This window comes from Gadus macrocephalus, chromosome 9 (genome assembly GCF_031168955.1).
Source record: "Gadus macrocephalus chromosome 9, ASM3116895v1".
NCBI classification, from domain to species: Eukaryota; Metazoa; Chordata; class Actinopteri; order Gadiformes; family Gadidae; genus Gadus; species Gadus macrocephalus.
Genome location: NC_082390.1, coordinates 11,329,804 through 11,345,184, shown reverse-complemented (window position 1 = coordinate 11,345,184; position 15,381 = coordinate 11,329,804). Strand labels below are relative to the sequence as shown.

The window sequence follows — 15,381 nt, the reverse complement described above, 5'->3', positions numbered from 1 at the left end:
TACACCATTTAAAGTAGCAGCTTGTGCTATTTCAGCCTACTTATGTTTGACAAGTAGGCTGAATTGAAACACTTGTTCGTTCAGGCTGCTGCGGATATGGTAGGCTCTCCATAGGAAGAAGCTGTGTTGTTTGAATGAGGACTCTTATATGAGGCATTATTTGACCAATCATGACCAGCAGCCTCTTGTTCTATAACATGTATGACGAATACCAATTTAATAACAGTAGGCACTTAACCCATGGCTATGTGTTGAGTGTAGGCATATATTTGCATCGATTTATTGCCATGTAACTTTGTAAAACTATCTTTAAGTAATTATAGAATAACATATTATAAAATAAGGGCTATGGATAAGTGATGCAACTAAAGACTACTCAAAAGATACCTGGATTTAAAATATAAAAACCAAACAGAAAGAGTAAGGTATACTAACACGCCAACCAAATAGGATAAATACATGATAAAAATTCAACTGGAAATGATGCGGTGGAAGACCACCGTCATCTTCGTGTTTATCCACGCATGCTTGAGTCACCTAAGGACTTCTGATATTATTAAAAGAGCAGAAATAGGGTATTACTGATTGCCCGCAACAAAGAACTCCCAATGAAGCATACGGATTATCCTAGGTAAGACATTAGGAAAGACATCCAAACATATTAAGAGTGTCGACTCCGACATAATCATCCTCCTCTCTATTGTGAATATTGTTTCTGATGGTATGTTGCTACATTTACTCGTTGGTTTTGTGAGATAACCACACACACACACACACACACACACACACACACACACACACACACACACACACACACACACACACACACACACACACACACACACACACACACACACACACACACACGTGTTTGTTACGTGTTTTATCTCATTGAATCTGCCTCAGAAAAACACAGGACGCAGAAAGCCATTTGATGTAATGGCTTTCTGCAGTAGAGATCATACGAACCAAATAGGGAGAAGAGTAGAGGGGGCCATTATAGCGTTCTCTTGCCAAATAACCCATAATTACCATGTCACGATGTAATGTGTTCAGACGGCTTGCGGGGGTCTTTATTTGATGTGACCTGAATGACGAGTGATTAGGTGTAATTTGCACATATTAATAATAACAGAACACTGGGTTAAATGTAAATGGTTAGATAATTAGCACTAGGCCTCAAGTAACAGGTTTTGCTTTATAAGGATGCATACTTTATATTATGTATAGATATATAACCTATATATATGTGTGTGTGTGTGTGTGTGTGTGTGTGTGTGTGTGTGTGTGTGTGTGTGTGTGTGTGTGTGTGTGTGTGTGTGTGTGTGTGTGTACGAGAAATACATATACATGTATACAAATATGTATATATATATAGTGTATGTATATATATACACTCATACATCGAACAACAACATTGGAAGAGATCTTAAAGCATCATCATCATCTCAGGTAACATACCGAGAGGCTGTACAAGTAGAAAGTGGAACATGGTTCCAGGAAGGCAAAGCAAGGGACACCTGGCAAGGGGTCAATACGCAGGCTTTTGTTCTAACAACTCCTATTTTTCAGCATGGCAGGGAGCCTGAACAACTTCTTCTGCAGGTTTGATTAACAAACTGTCCCACAGGAGAGGGAGGAGTTAACCTTTGACCTTGACACCAGGTCCCTCCCCACCACTGGTACTTGAGCCCTGGGAGTTGGAGCAGGCCCTGAAGAGGATCAACCCAAACCAGGCACCAGCAACTGACCAGCTGGGCCGCTACCGGCTGAGGGCCTATCACAGACAGCCATCAGGGGTTTTCTGTGAGGTGTTCCATCTCAGCAGGGGGGAACTCTCATTGTGTGCCCAGTGCATCAAAAAAAAAAAAAACACCTGTGACAATGACTACTGCCCTGGAGTGTTAGCCTCTCTGGTGATTAGAGGCTGGTTCATCCCCAGCTACAAAATGAGGTTTGTGGACAAACAGACCAACATCGGTTTGCCTGCAAACAGGTGTGAATGATGTTGTATGGTGTAAACACCCATTGGAGATAGGCTTATGTGAGGATGTTGTTTGTAAACTTTTGATCGGCCATCCCTGATTCTCTGGTTCTTCTCATTTCTCATTAGGAGGAGGCACCAGGCGGTCACCTCAGCTCCAACAGAACCATCTGCACTGAAGCACCCCAAGGTTCATTCCTCTCACTGAAGCACCCTAAGGGTCCGTCATCTCACTGAAGCACCCTAAGGGTCCGTCATCTCACCCACGCTCATCCACCACCACACAGATGACTGCAGGAGCTCGGACCCAGAGATGACTCACTCAAATACTCATACGACGCTGTCACTCGGGATATCACCAACTCAGAGGGGCGGGGCCAAGATGGGATTGGCGGCTTCTCTGAGTGGCCTACCGGGGGGGGGGGGGGGGACTACCAGGACCTCAATGCCTCAAAGACCAAGGACCTGTTCATTGACCTTCCCCGCAAACAGCCCACTCTCCCACCACTGGAGGTCAATGGTAAGAACATTGAGAAAGTGGAGGCCTATGAGTATCTGGGAACCTTCATTGACCATACCCTCACCATCCGACCAAGCAGTGAAACAGTCTTCTCCAATTTTCAACAACGCCTCTTCTTACTGAGGAAACTCTGTACACTCCAGGTCCATCAAACCATCCTAGTGGCATTCTGTAGCTGTTTCATTTAGTCCATCATCACATTCAAATATATCTATAGTAAACAGATTGAACGGACCTAACATAGACAGACACAGAATCCACTGACTTTCCATATTTGTTCATTAGTGGCAGACGAACACACACACACACACACACACACACACAGACACACACACACACACACACACACAGACACACACACACACACACACACACACACACACACACACACACACACACACACACACACACGCACACACACACACACACACACACGCATACACACAGATATAAAAATACATACATCCATATTGTACATACACTGTCTTCTGAGCAAGGGGAGCAGCTGCCCCCCTGAGGGCTCTCATCATCTCCCATGCTTTAATTCCGCCTTGGCTGAATTAGGAAAGGGGGAAAATAACACAACGCCATGTTGAACAATAGCTGGTCCTGAGATGTCCGGGATTACAACCCAGCAGTGTCCCTAACAGAGAAAAGACGCTCTGGTCTTCTCCCACGGGGCTCATTTGTGTATTAAGGTAATACTTTTGAAGTGTAAATATATATTCATGTGTGTGTGTGTGCACATGCATGGGGGTCTGAAAGAGGCCCTCTAAATGCTAATAACACGTGTGAGCGAGTGAGTGTGTGCGTGTGGCTCTGAGGCTTATCACCCAGATCTGCTGAGGCCACCTCAGTACACGGCAACACACACACAAACACACACGCACACTCACACCCCATTGGCACATCATACCTTTAAATTGTTTACTTCACATTCGTCTAAGGATTATTGCCTTACTCACATTCTCCAATACTGTGTGGTTACCCATATTACAAAATATTAATATTAATAAAACCTTAATTCGGTGAAATGTGAATTACAGACAAAATATTGAATGAAATGTAAAATGAAGGGCAAAGTGCACTGTAAAATAAGGGAAAACAACTAAAAGTTGTGCCTTGAAATGAGAAAGTCTGAAATCCTCCAATTCACATTGTTACTATCTACGTTGACCCCAGATGTGCAGACAACATTACTATGAGGCAAACCAGGGCCCACACCGATCCATACAGTTTGGGTGAGGGTGGAACGTGATGGAAGACATTATCGGCATGATCTCATTACCTGACCTACCTTTACACCAGACCAACGGTGAGGCCAGCTTAACTTCATTGGAGAGAGAAATCCCATCTGGGCTGAGTCTGGTGTTTAAGGATGGAGTTTTGTTGGTTGAGATGGTTGTGTAGTCTCTGTGTGTGTATAGACGTGTGTGTGCGGGTGTGTGGGACGCCATGGTCGTCTGTGCCATGGAACCATGGCATTCAATGGTTTTAACAACACTGGTTGCACTGCTTTAATACAGGTTTCTAGCTTGAAGAACTTCTGCCTTATGATATATTGTTAGGGAGAATACTAACAAGATGATGAAGTATTGAAAATGCTTTTTGGGTGTAAATGTACAGTGCATGTTTTAGATTCAAGATTCAAGAAAACTTTATTTATCCCAAGGGGGCATTTAAGGGTAAGGCACGTAGAGCAGACATTGCAACAATGACAAACACGACTAAAAATAGATAAATAAGTTATGGACAATATCAAAACAAAAATGGATATATGCCAAGAATGTACATGAAATGTGCAAATGTGCAAAAATGTGACAATGAGGTTGATATAGATTGCAACATTTCAAGATATATATATATATATATATATATATATATATATATATATATATATATATATATATATATATATATATATATATATATATATATATGTATACATATATATATATATATATATATATATATATATATATATATATATATATATATATATATGTATACATATATATATGGTTCAGTCCACTTTATATGGAGTGCTATGTGCAAATGTGCACAAATGTTGAAGGTCAGTGTGTGTGTGTGTGTGTGTGTGTGTGTGTGTGTGTGTGTGTGTGTGTGTGTGGGTGTGTGTGTGTGTGTGTGTGTGCATGTAGGGAGGGGGGCTTTAAGTTGAGGAGCGTGACAGCCTTAGTGCTGCCGCTCACAAAACATTTTATTGACCCATTGTTTCGGGGGACATCCTCCCATGGGTTTGATGAAACGCACCACGATGTGGACTTCAAATCAGCCCTTTACTTGCTTCACAAGCCTCTGGCTTCCCGTTCACTTTAGATTCCACTTTAAAATCATTTTCTTCACTTAGGTAGCGCTCCCTCCCATACACATTAGGCACACTAGGGCCCTAGATGCCTCCCTTGAGGGCCCGCTGCTCAAGTCCCCCGTAACGGGTGGAGCGGTGGGTTTAGCCACTGCTCCTGGAGCCCCCTGCAGTGCACTCCGTGGACACCTCAGACACCTTCCACTTTTATTGAGCGCTGTGGACAAGATTTGTATTGTTATCCTCTCAAACACTCTGTCTGGGTCTTCCTGGCTGTGCAAGGTATAAATAGATTTTACTTACTTACTTTATGACGAATCTATGAAGGATCTTACGTTATCTTAGCTGTGTATGCAATATCTGAGATGATGAGATCAGCCCCTTTCTGCTTTAACTTTCTCATTTTAACCGCAGCAACAAAATATCGATTTGGTTTAATTTTACAAGATGGGAAATAGAAAAGGTCATGAAAAGCCCATTGGCCAGGTGGGTGGAGAAGGTCTAAGCAGCTTGATACGGTGAACATTAGAGGGATTGATACATAGAAGTGCTAATTGCAACAGGTTGGCTGAAATTCTATGACAATATTATAGCAATAATGCAAATGTTACGTTCTGCACCTGGTGTATTTAGTGTTCACTGGAGTCTCTGCTATCTGGTCAGCAGATGCCAACAACCAATGAACTACGAACAGCAGTCACGGAGTACGCGACCGAAAACCCTGAAAGCAAAGATAATGACAAAGAAAACAGAATTGTATTAATAAAGGTAATATTATTAGAATGAATAAAGCTTATCTATTGCAATCCAAAAGTAGTAGGATATAGAAATGTGTGTCATTTCGGGAACTTCAATGAATAAAAAAATGAAAGTATACTACACGTCATTTCTATCCACCCTAGGAGGGATAACTATAACAGCTAGTGTGTGCAGTGAGATAATTGTTATTCATGGTTAATATACAACCCATGTCATGAAAGTTATTTGTTTAAGAAAATGATGTTATGACGCATTCAGGGTCAATAGCCACATGCATGGATTCTGCATGATGTACTTTCTCTAACCCAATCAGACCCAAACCACTGTTGTATTGACCACTGGGAAATGCAACTGAAGTAAAACAGAAAACAGACTAGTTCTACATTGATTTTATTTAATTTTTTTACTGAGAAACACATGTGAGCAAATGAGTGAAAATGAAATTCATATTGATTTGTTTGAAATTAGTTTGAAATATCGGTTCAACAAATGTGTGTGTGTTTTTTTACACAGGTTTGAGAGGGTTGAGATGAACTAATAAAAATGATTTTTATCTAAATTTAAATCCAACCACTGAGTAAATTCTCAGTTTTCATAATTGTTCAACATTTCGGTTATGGGTTATGTGTAATGACTAGTAAAACTGGTGCCCAAAAGCTAAGGAAACATTGCAAACCCCAAGTGCTTTTTCAAGTGTGCTTCATAAATATGAGCATTGTATTATTGAAACCATAATGGATACAAAGGTATTTAATGGAAACAGAATAGCTAAGAAAAGTAAGAATGAGCCAGTATAGTTAGATTACGTTAGTTAAATGTAAGGCAATATATATATATATAAATATATTCCTCGATAAAGAAAATATTCTGAATGGATACATTTGATTCTTTGGAAAAGAAAAGACACAATACTTCAAACATCAAATAAAGCCTCATAGCCTGTACTACCACATACACCCTGGCCATTACAGGGCAACGGAACAACCTTGGGTGGGACAGAATAAGAGTAAATCCTATGAAGCCACACATGAGAGTGCCACCCATTACACTTCTCCCATCCGGGAACAGCTGCATCCCCATACCGGCGGCCATGAGCCCGCTGGGCTACCCATAGAGGGTTTACCGCCACCCCATTACAACAATGACCATCCAGTAAGAGCTTCCACCAGGCAGGAAGATTGAGCCAGGTGCCCCAGTGTTCGGACTGAGAGATAAGTGAGAGGCACCCCCCCCCCCCCCACCCAGGCTACGGAGGACAGTGTAAAGCACGAGGTGCAGGAACAGAGCAGCAGGGCGATGCCATTTGCGGGGGGAGCTGAGTGGGGTCTCACTCTAGGCTGCTGTGTTCCGCAGCTGTGTGTCTGCTGTGTTGGGGTGCCCCGGCTAGGAGACCAACCCACCCTGACCGGCACGCCAGCCTCCCCGTAACCCCCAAACACATTGGGGGTTACCAGTATGAAGGCACAAGAAGAACAGAGGAAGGACAAAGTGTATGAAAGTGTGATGAATCAGTTTATTGTGGGATGACTTTTGATTCTTTAGGAGATTTAATTATGTATTTATCTACGTTTCAACATGTTCTCCACATATTGAATGTTTAAAGCTTATTAGGGTGATGAGATGGTGGGTGGGTTTGGACACACAAATATGGTTGCATACACATTTGAATTATGTTTAACGGTTGTCTGTTAACAGCTATGTAAGTGTCATAGATAGATAGACACATGAACAAAATGTGTCCAGGAATTTATAATAATTATCTTTTGCATTGTTACCATATTGTAAATGATGTTCAATCATGACTTCCCAAATCAGGTATGTAAATCATTAACCTACTCTTAATAAATCCTCATTGTAGCCTATCAATAAATTATTGATAGGCTATTATTGATAGCCTTAATTACTTAGGCTTTATAACAGTATTGAAGTAGAAAAAAGGCTTTATAACTGAAAAATTCACTATTTACTTAATTAATGATTCAAAGTTGCAGTTATTCTCATGCGCTTCCCATGAGCCTCCATAAAAACGATGTAATAATAGACGCCCAAGAGCGTGTCTTCATGTCGGTTGAAAACAAGGCTGTAATTGTTCATGCTTTATCCTGCCCTCTTCTTGACCTCTAGTGGGCCAGGGGGGTCTGGTGACGTCAAATCCTAACCAGGTACGCCCTTTGAGCACACTTTCTTTTCTTAAATTTTTTTGTTGGCAGAAATTATGACTAAGATGACAGGAAGAGCACTTTCATCTGACCTATCGGGAGGCGTTCCTTTAAAAGCATCGCTGGGCTCCCCAACTAGACACCGACGGCAAGGGACCGACAGACGAGCAACATCCACTCACACAGGCTCCTAGCACTGACAACAGAAGATCAAGGTGAGTTGGGATCGCCCAATGCATGCGAAGAAGTAGACTATAATCGTGTTTCTGTCGTGACTTACAAAGAATGTATGGTTCTCTTTAGATGCAGCGGTGCTTTGGGTTGTTTTGCGTGTCACTCGTACTCTGTGCAACTCTTTCCGAGACCATTGGGCTGGTCATTGCGGTGAGTTTCTTAATTTGCTGTAGGCCTACATTATAGTCCCATCTAGAGGAATGCAACGGAATGCAAAAAACATACATCCTCTGAAGAGAAACATTGACCTACCTTGGGTAGTGTTGATACCATTAAGCAAACAATTTAAATGTAAAACCCCAGTAACTTTCTCAAGGAAAAAGTTGTCTTCATTTCCTAATGCTGTGTGTGTTTGCGTCCGTGTGTTTTTATGCGTGTGTATGTGTGCGTTCGTGCGCGCGTTTGTGCGTGTGTGTGTCAGGCTAAAGAGAAGCGGGGCTGGACCCTCAACAGCGCGGGCTATCTCCTGGGTCCCCGTAAGTACCGGTCTGCTCCTCTTTTCCGCCGCGGCGTCTCGTTCATTTGGGGTTCATGGAAACAAAGCTGCTTGCGCTTGTAGTTTTTCCGCGCCTGCGAATGTTGCCGACGCGCCGTCGGGTGTCGGGTAGTGCGACATCCGACGGCACCGTCCGACATCTGAGACCTTCATATAAATAGTAAAAAATTGCCAACAACTACGAAATATGTAACTAACTGATGATAGTTTCTTCGAACTTATACACTTGCCTTGGTAGTGAGAACCTTTCAGAAGGCAGTAGGTCATAGGGAGATAATCTGTGTTCAATTGTAATACTATATTGTAAGCTATCGCCTATTCTTGAGACATATGGATAAATAGAGAGATGTTTTCTGTGGGAACCTGTTTCATATTGGGGTTCCAAACAGCACCATATCAACAGCCAACCATGAAGAGCTTGTATGTGTGTGTGCCTGTGTGTTTGGTGAACATGGTGGCATCATAGTGTGTTTGTACGTGTGCATCCAGTTAGTGGTAAAGTAGTGTGTGTGTGTGTGTGTGTGTGTGTGTGTGTGTGTGTGTGTGTGTGTGTGTGTGTGTGTGTGTGTGTGTGTGTGTGTGCGCGTGTGTGCGTGTGTATATGTACGTACACAGTAAGTAGTATAGTAGTGTGCGTGTGTGTGCATGTGTATGTTTGTGTGTGTGTATGTACGTACACACAGTAAGTGGTATTTGTGTGGTAGTTGTGTGCGTGTGTTTGTATGTGTGTGCGTGTGTGTGTACAGTAAGTAGTATAGTAGTGTGCATGTGTGCATTTGTGTGTGTGTGTGTGTATGTGTGTGTACGTGCATATGTTTGTATGTGTGTATATGAACGTACACAGTAAGTGGTACACTAGTGTGTGAGTACGGTTTCTGTGTGCGAGCGAAGCCCAGGGTAAAGGTTGCTCCTGCCTCATCCTGTGTTCCAGGTCGTATTGATCACCTAATTCAGATAAAGGATGGCAGTGCGAGAGGCAGAGACGAGCTGGGCGCCCAATGTAAGATAGAAACACATACGGCCGCTGCAAGGCTCTGGCGTCAGGGATTGCTCCGTTGTAATATATGTTCCCATTTTTACTATCCATTATTTACTCTTTCTTTGAATTTTGTCAGGGGAACGGTGCGCCAAAATAGAACGATGGCGTTGTCATTGTGACCAGGAAAGACATGTTTGTTCAACTTTCAGGTTCAGGTGCAGCAACTGAATCTGTATAACTATATAGAATCTAACATATAGCTATTCTATATAACCGATTCCGATTTCTTCTGAACTAAACCCATCAGGTAAACAGAAGCACAACTCATGTGGAGACGGGCATATTTGACAAGATCAAGTAGAAAAATGTGTAGATTGAACACTAGTCCAAATGTTAAGATCAAGCGAGTTTGGTCGAGGGTTATTGACATTAGAGGGCTGCAATTACAAAAGAGGGAAATATAATGAGCCTTCAGTCACAGGGCACAACTCAAGCACTACTTTATTTGAGTGTTTCATTACCAGGATGAGTGAAGCATAAAGCCACTCACCAGGGCACTTCTTCATCTCTGTGCAGCAGGCCCTGTAGTGGGAGGAGCTAAAGGCTATAGGCTCCAATCAGAACCAATCTGTGGACCCGGAAAATGCAGTTTATTTGTAAACTAAATTAATGGATTGCTATTATTTTATGTTCACTAAAATGCAATTTCTCCTCACTATTGAGCTGGGCATTATCTTATTGTGAAGGTAATGCTGAAGGAGTATATTAAAGAAGAGGTATAATAGTACTAACCACTCCTGGTTGTGCTGTTCAGTCAAATGGTCAGTATTATAGTTAAAAATTGACAAATCAGATCTTCATATGAAAGACTCACTCGCTGATCAGAAAGTATCAACCGCAGTGCACCAGAGATGAGGCTGTGCCTGAGGTTTGAAATTTATCAAAACAAACACAAAAATGACAAAACTCTTTCTGAATACAACATGGACAATTTGAATTGACAAAGCTTTAATACAAACGTATGACTTTATATAGCTTACATAATCATTTTATCTTCATGCTTTTAAGCTTTCGTTTGGAGAATAGTTAAAGCTTAACTTTATGCCTTCAGTTTTTGTGTTATTATTTCATTCAATTTACATTATCTTTAATATTGATATAATTTGGTGTTCATCTGTTCACCCAATTTTTCATGTGTTTTTTGTTCAAACTTAAGTCGCGCTTCAATTGTGTCATTTTCTTTGGATGCAACGCAGAAATCTCTTATTTTCTAAAGCAATCCCAAGAGCCAAGCCCTGCAGGTGGTCTGTAGAAGGAAACGGGAAACAAACCCTTTAAACATGCAACAAGTATCTAATAAAATACCTCCAGTGTCCTTCAGGTGTTTTGAGCCTCAGCACTCCTCAGGGAGTGTTTACATAGACTGGGTGTGTGTTTGTGAGAGTGTGTGTGAGCAAGGCAATGCATTCAATACAGAGAAGCAGAAAGGAAGTTACGTTTTTTAATATAATGTTTTATCTTTTAGGATTTAAATTGAATGTTTTATTTTTGTTACATGCAAAATCTATATTAGATCAACAATTCAGTTTATTTGATACAAAAGTGTACACATCAGTGAGAATGAATGTCAACGATTGTTGACCACAATTCAAATTTTACAGATGACATTTTCATTTAAAAGTGTTTTAATGTCAGCTCATATCATCTTATAATTTTATAGATGGCATTGATGGACACAGGTCACTGGGAGACAAGTCTGGTTTGGCTGGCAAGAGGGAAATGCCACAGGATGAGGAGTTCAGAACAGGTACACACACACACACACACACACACACACACACACACACACACACACACACACACACACACACACACACACACACACACACACACACACACACACACACACACACACACACACACACACACACACACACACACACACACACACAAACCTTGAGCGATACTTTGCAATGTGTCTAAACGTAAAAATGTAAATTACTTTGTTGGACACAATCACAAATAGACTGGGATTCCCCTAAGGTAAAGTAGTATTTCTGCAAGGGATACTTTATATTATGTGAGAATATAATCTGAGCATATCAGTGGCAAAAACAAGCAATTTTAGAGGATTGACCGATTGACCGATTTTGTAATCCTGTAGACCCAAAATGATCAGAAATAGGGTCCAGTTGGAAAAATCCAGAGGTTCTCCTCTAAGGTTAACTTTGTATTTAATACGTCACTCATTTCATGCACTATTTACATTTGTACGTCCCCGATCATATGGTTTATCTCCACAGGTGCTCTGAGAATACCAGATGAAGATATTGTACACACCATCATTGACTTTTTATCATACCTCAAGCTGAAAGGTTAGGTATTTCCTTTTTTGTTTCTTACCGTGAAAAGTCTTTGTGGTAAAACCCGAAAAAGTTCTAATATGCCTATTGTCTTCTACTTCATAATCTATAGTTTACTAATCTATTGAGTTTGTAGTCCCTTAACAACGTAGTCTCTTCATTGTGCATGTTGTGTGTGCTTGTTCTATTTGTGATAGCAGAGATCGGAGCGTTTGAAAACCTTCCTTCCTCTCTGACGTCAGAAGAGCTCGCAGAACGCTGATCCTCTGCCTAGCTGTGCCTCAACCACCTTTTCAACCAAACATCATCATTTCAACCCTTCTCTGATCCCATGTTATCCAAACAACTAAAAAAAAATCAATTTTGAAGCTGACAATGTTAGCTCTTTTGGCAATTTAACAACAGATTCTAAATGTCTACCCTTGATGCTATAGATTAGTATATTGATTACATGTTTGGCTTTATTGTGATTGTGAAAATGATAAATGATCTTCGCTATTATTGTCTGAAAATAAAAGTCCCTATAATGTCCCATGGAGGCCAATATGGGATACAGATGACGTCCAAAAGCTCTATGATTTGAATGTGCTTTGGCTCGCAGCAAACTATTCATAGCCTAATACTGTGTTACTTGATAATGTACCATTATCTGATGTTCAATAAAGGATAAAAAAAAAAAACATTGCTGTGTATACTTTTGCCCTACAAATAACGTAGACGAAAATGTGTGATCGTACCATGTGGATGACAGCCATTAAGATAATGTTGGCCCTTCAGCACACCCAGCTATTGGTTGGAGAGATCAGAGGGGTTAACGTCCAGTCATTAGAGCTAATCACCTTTCATTCCCCATCGTTTTCTTGTGCATTTGGGGAAATAAAACTTAGTTCTCGAGATTATCTCTTCCATGCTCAAGGTGGCCTGATAAACAACACTACTTTTGCAATCATTATCATACATATAACCACCCCCAAATACTAGAGTGCCGAAAACATAATAGAGCCCCCTTTATGGAGAAGGGTCCATCTGCAGGCTTGGGCGTTTCCGTCATGACACAAGAGCGCCCTTTAGGCGTTCCTGGTAGCGTTTCATCGACCAATCACGAGGTGTTTCGAAAGGCATACTGGGTTTCGCAAGGCATACTGCGAAGCACAGTCGCAAGGCATACTATGCTTTCCTTCCTTAATGGCAATTTTACCTCTCTCATTAGATTTAGCAATCATGGAGCCCCCACTTGGCTAACGTTAGTTCTATGCTACCCGTGCTTGAAACTGCTGTTTGAGCAAATCTAACTAGCGTATATTTCGGATGTTGACAGCCGTGCGAAGAAGAAGGGGTTCGGTGTTGACGGTGAAAGTAAGTTAGGCCAGTTTATAGCAGGCCCTGCAAGTCAGGATGCAGGCTATGAATCTGAATGAAAATAAGGTAAATAGGTAGTGGCCAAATCAAATCTATTAAATTCCAAATACGGACGTTATACTTAAAAATTATGGGGGGGGGGGGGGGAACTTCAGACCCCCTCTCTATTACTGTGCCCCACCAACATGTTTGATCGCAAGCCGCCACTGAGAATGACCAATGGAAATAATTCTCTGCACAATTTGAATTGTGTTTAAATATGCTACAGTGGTCATTTGTTTAGCCAATTCATGTTAAACAATGAGGGTTTTGATCCAGCGTTTGTGTTTTTTTTGTTTTTGTTATCATTGCTTTATTGGCCTAATCTGAGGAGAAATCTATGCCATAAACAGACATTTTATAGGCCTTTATTACACGGGTCTTTTTAATGCCGTTGAACGCTCCGTTCACTTGCATGGGTAGTAGTCCGCTAACTTGTCAGCTGACATAATGCAATTTTGCAAAGGCGAGAATATGCATGTGTACGTTTTTCAAATGACATTTTCTCTAAATCTAGAGAAAATGTCAAGTAGTCAGCACATTGTGTTCAAGTAGTCAGCACACAATTGTGTTCAAGTAGTCAGCACACCGGTTGATATGGTCATATCCTGCTCTAACCAATACGCAGGCCTTTGCCGTCTCTCGAGCTTCTCGCTCACAACCAATCACGTTCTTCTGGAGGTCACTAGTTCTTAATTGATTTCAGCTGCGTCTCCCCCGCCTCTCCTCATAAAGAGCCCCCACCGTGACGGATGTTAATCGTTTATTTTGCGTTGGATTGCGTGGGCTGAACAATCCGGACATCGTGGCCACCGACGTGGACCCCCCGCCACCGGGACCCACGCAGTGAGTAATGCGGGGTACTTCCTTCATGAGCACGTTACACTCTCCCCATCTCCTCCTGTCGTCTGTTCTCGCCCCTCTATTGTACATGTTTTACCGCTGGAGGTTAATGTGGATTTGCTGATGGAAGTGGTAGTTTGTGTTGAGTGGTTTATCTATGGGATCGACTGACTAACTAACGCTGCGGACCGCTACAGCACCGACCACCACACTGGGAAGTGTCCTCTGCTCACTGTGGAAGCAGCATGGAAGAACTGCAGCAACTCTGATGGAGGACCTCCACGCTGTTGGAACACACTGTTCTAGGCCTACTACAAACCGAGGCGGTCCCACTCGGTTTAAGATCTCGTGGTCAATGCGGCAGACCGCTGGACCTGAACGCCACCTTCTGCACATACTTCACTGCCCTCAGGAATCCACGGATAACTTGAAACATGTCCGACTCCAAATGTACGAAAAATCCAGGATGGAAACTTGTGGAAGGAAGAAAGGGGTCTGTTTTTGCTCAACCCATAACCCCACTGAGCCCTTCTGTGGAAACCTGTCTGACTGACCCTACTGACTGGGGGCCTGTTGATGTGTGTTTGGTTGGTCTGGTAGGTTTGCTGCTTGTGATCTGCAAGGTGGTCCTGGGTTAGATGCGGTGTCTGACTTGCACACCACTCTCCCAATTCTATTCTTCTCTTTACTACTTTTCTACTTTCAATACACTTGCTGCTGCTGCTGTTGACCGCTGGTGGTGCAATGTGGTTTTTATTCGTGTTTGTTCTGTGGACTTTGCATTTGTATTTTAATGAACATGTTTACTGCCTGTTAGACCTCGGATTGGCAAACCTAAACTCCTTCACTGGCAAAATGTAGATGCAAATTAAATGCCAAAATTAACATTTCAATATTCGTTTTGCGTATTTCAGCTTCGGAACTAGACGGACCTCGTATATAATTTGCTCTTCAAAGATGCGGTCAGGCGCCCCTGTTATATAACGTTTTCTGCCCGGTACGAAATAGACAGACAAATAGCAACCCTTTAGGCTATCTAATGTGAGGTTGGATATACGCAACATGTAGAGGTGTTTCAACAACAAAGATGGAAGTTAGTGAACTAAAGACTATATGCTCACTAAAAGAACGAACGACTACTACTCAAAGTTTTTGAGGAATATGTATTTCTGCATCACCCGCCGTTCCAATGCTATGATTAGTCGAGGCCTATCCAATAGCATCGACCCATTTTAGATCGCGCCCTTTAGACACGCCCCTTGGAAATTGAACAACGCACTTCAACGCAGAGGATTCTGAAGGATTTCACAACGAGTCCAT

The 15,381-nt window shown here is 41.9% G+C and overlaps 1 protein-coding gene across 4 annotated transcripts; it reads left to right on the top strand.

Annotated features, from left to right (window-relative positions):
* Window positions 1-7,810: 7,810 nt before the first annotated feature.
* On the top strand, window positions 7,811-12,500 carry gal (galanin/GMAP prepropeptide). 4 transcript variants are annotated; one of them, XM_060060781.1, is made up of 7 exons: window positions 7,811-7,963; window positions 8,052-8,132; window positions 8,404-8,458; window positions 9,410-9,478; window positions 11,178-11,264; window positions 11,761-11,832; window positions 12,021-12,500. In XM_060060781.1, the coding sequence occupies exons 2-7, from the start codon at window positions 8,052-8,054 to the stop codon at window positions 12,080-12,082; spliced, it is 426 nt and encodes a 141-aa protein (XP_059916764.1). In that variant the 5' UTR covers window positions 7,811-7,963; the 3' UTR covers window positions 12,083-12,500. The 4 variants fall into 4 exon arrangements, with proteins under 4 accessions (XP_059916764.1, XP_059916763.1, XP_059916766.1 ...); XM_060060780.1 differs by having other exon boundaries at window positions 12,018-12,500; XM_060060783.1 differs by lacking the exon at window positions 9,410-9,478.
* Window positions 12,501-15,381: the final 2,881 nt, after the last annotated feature.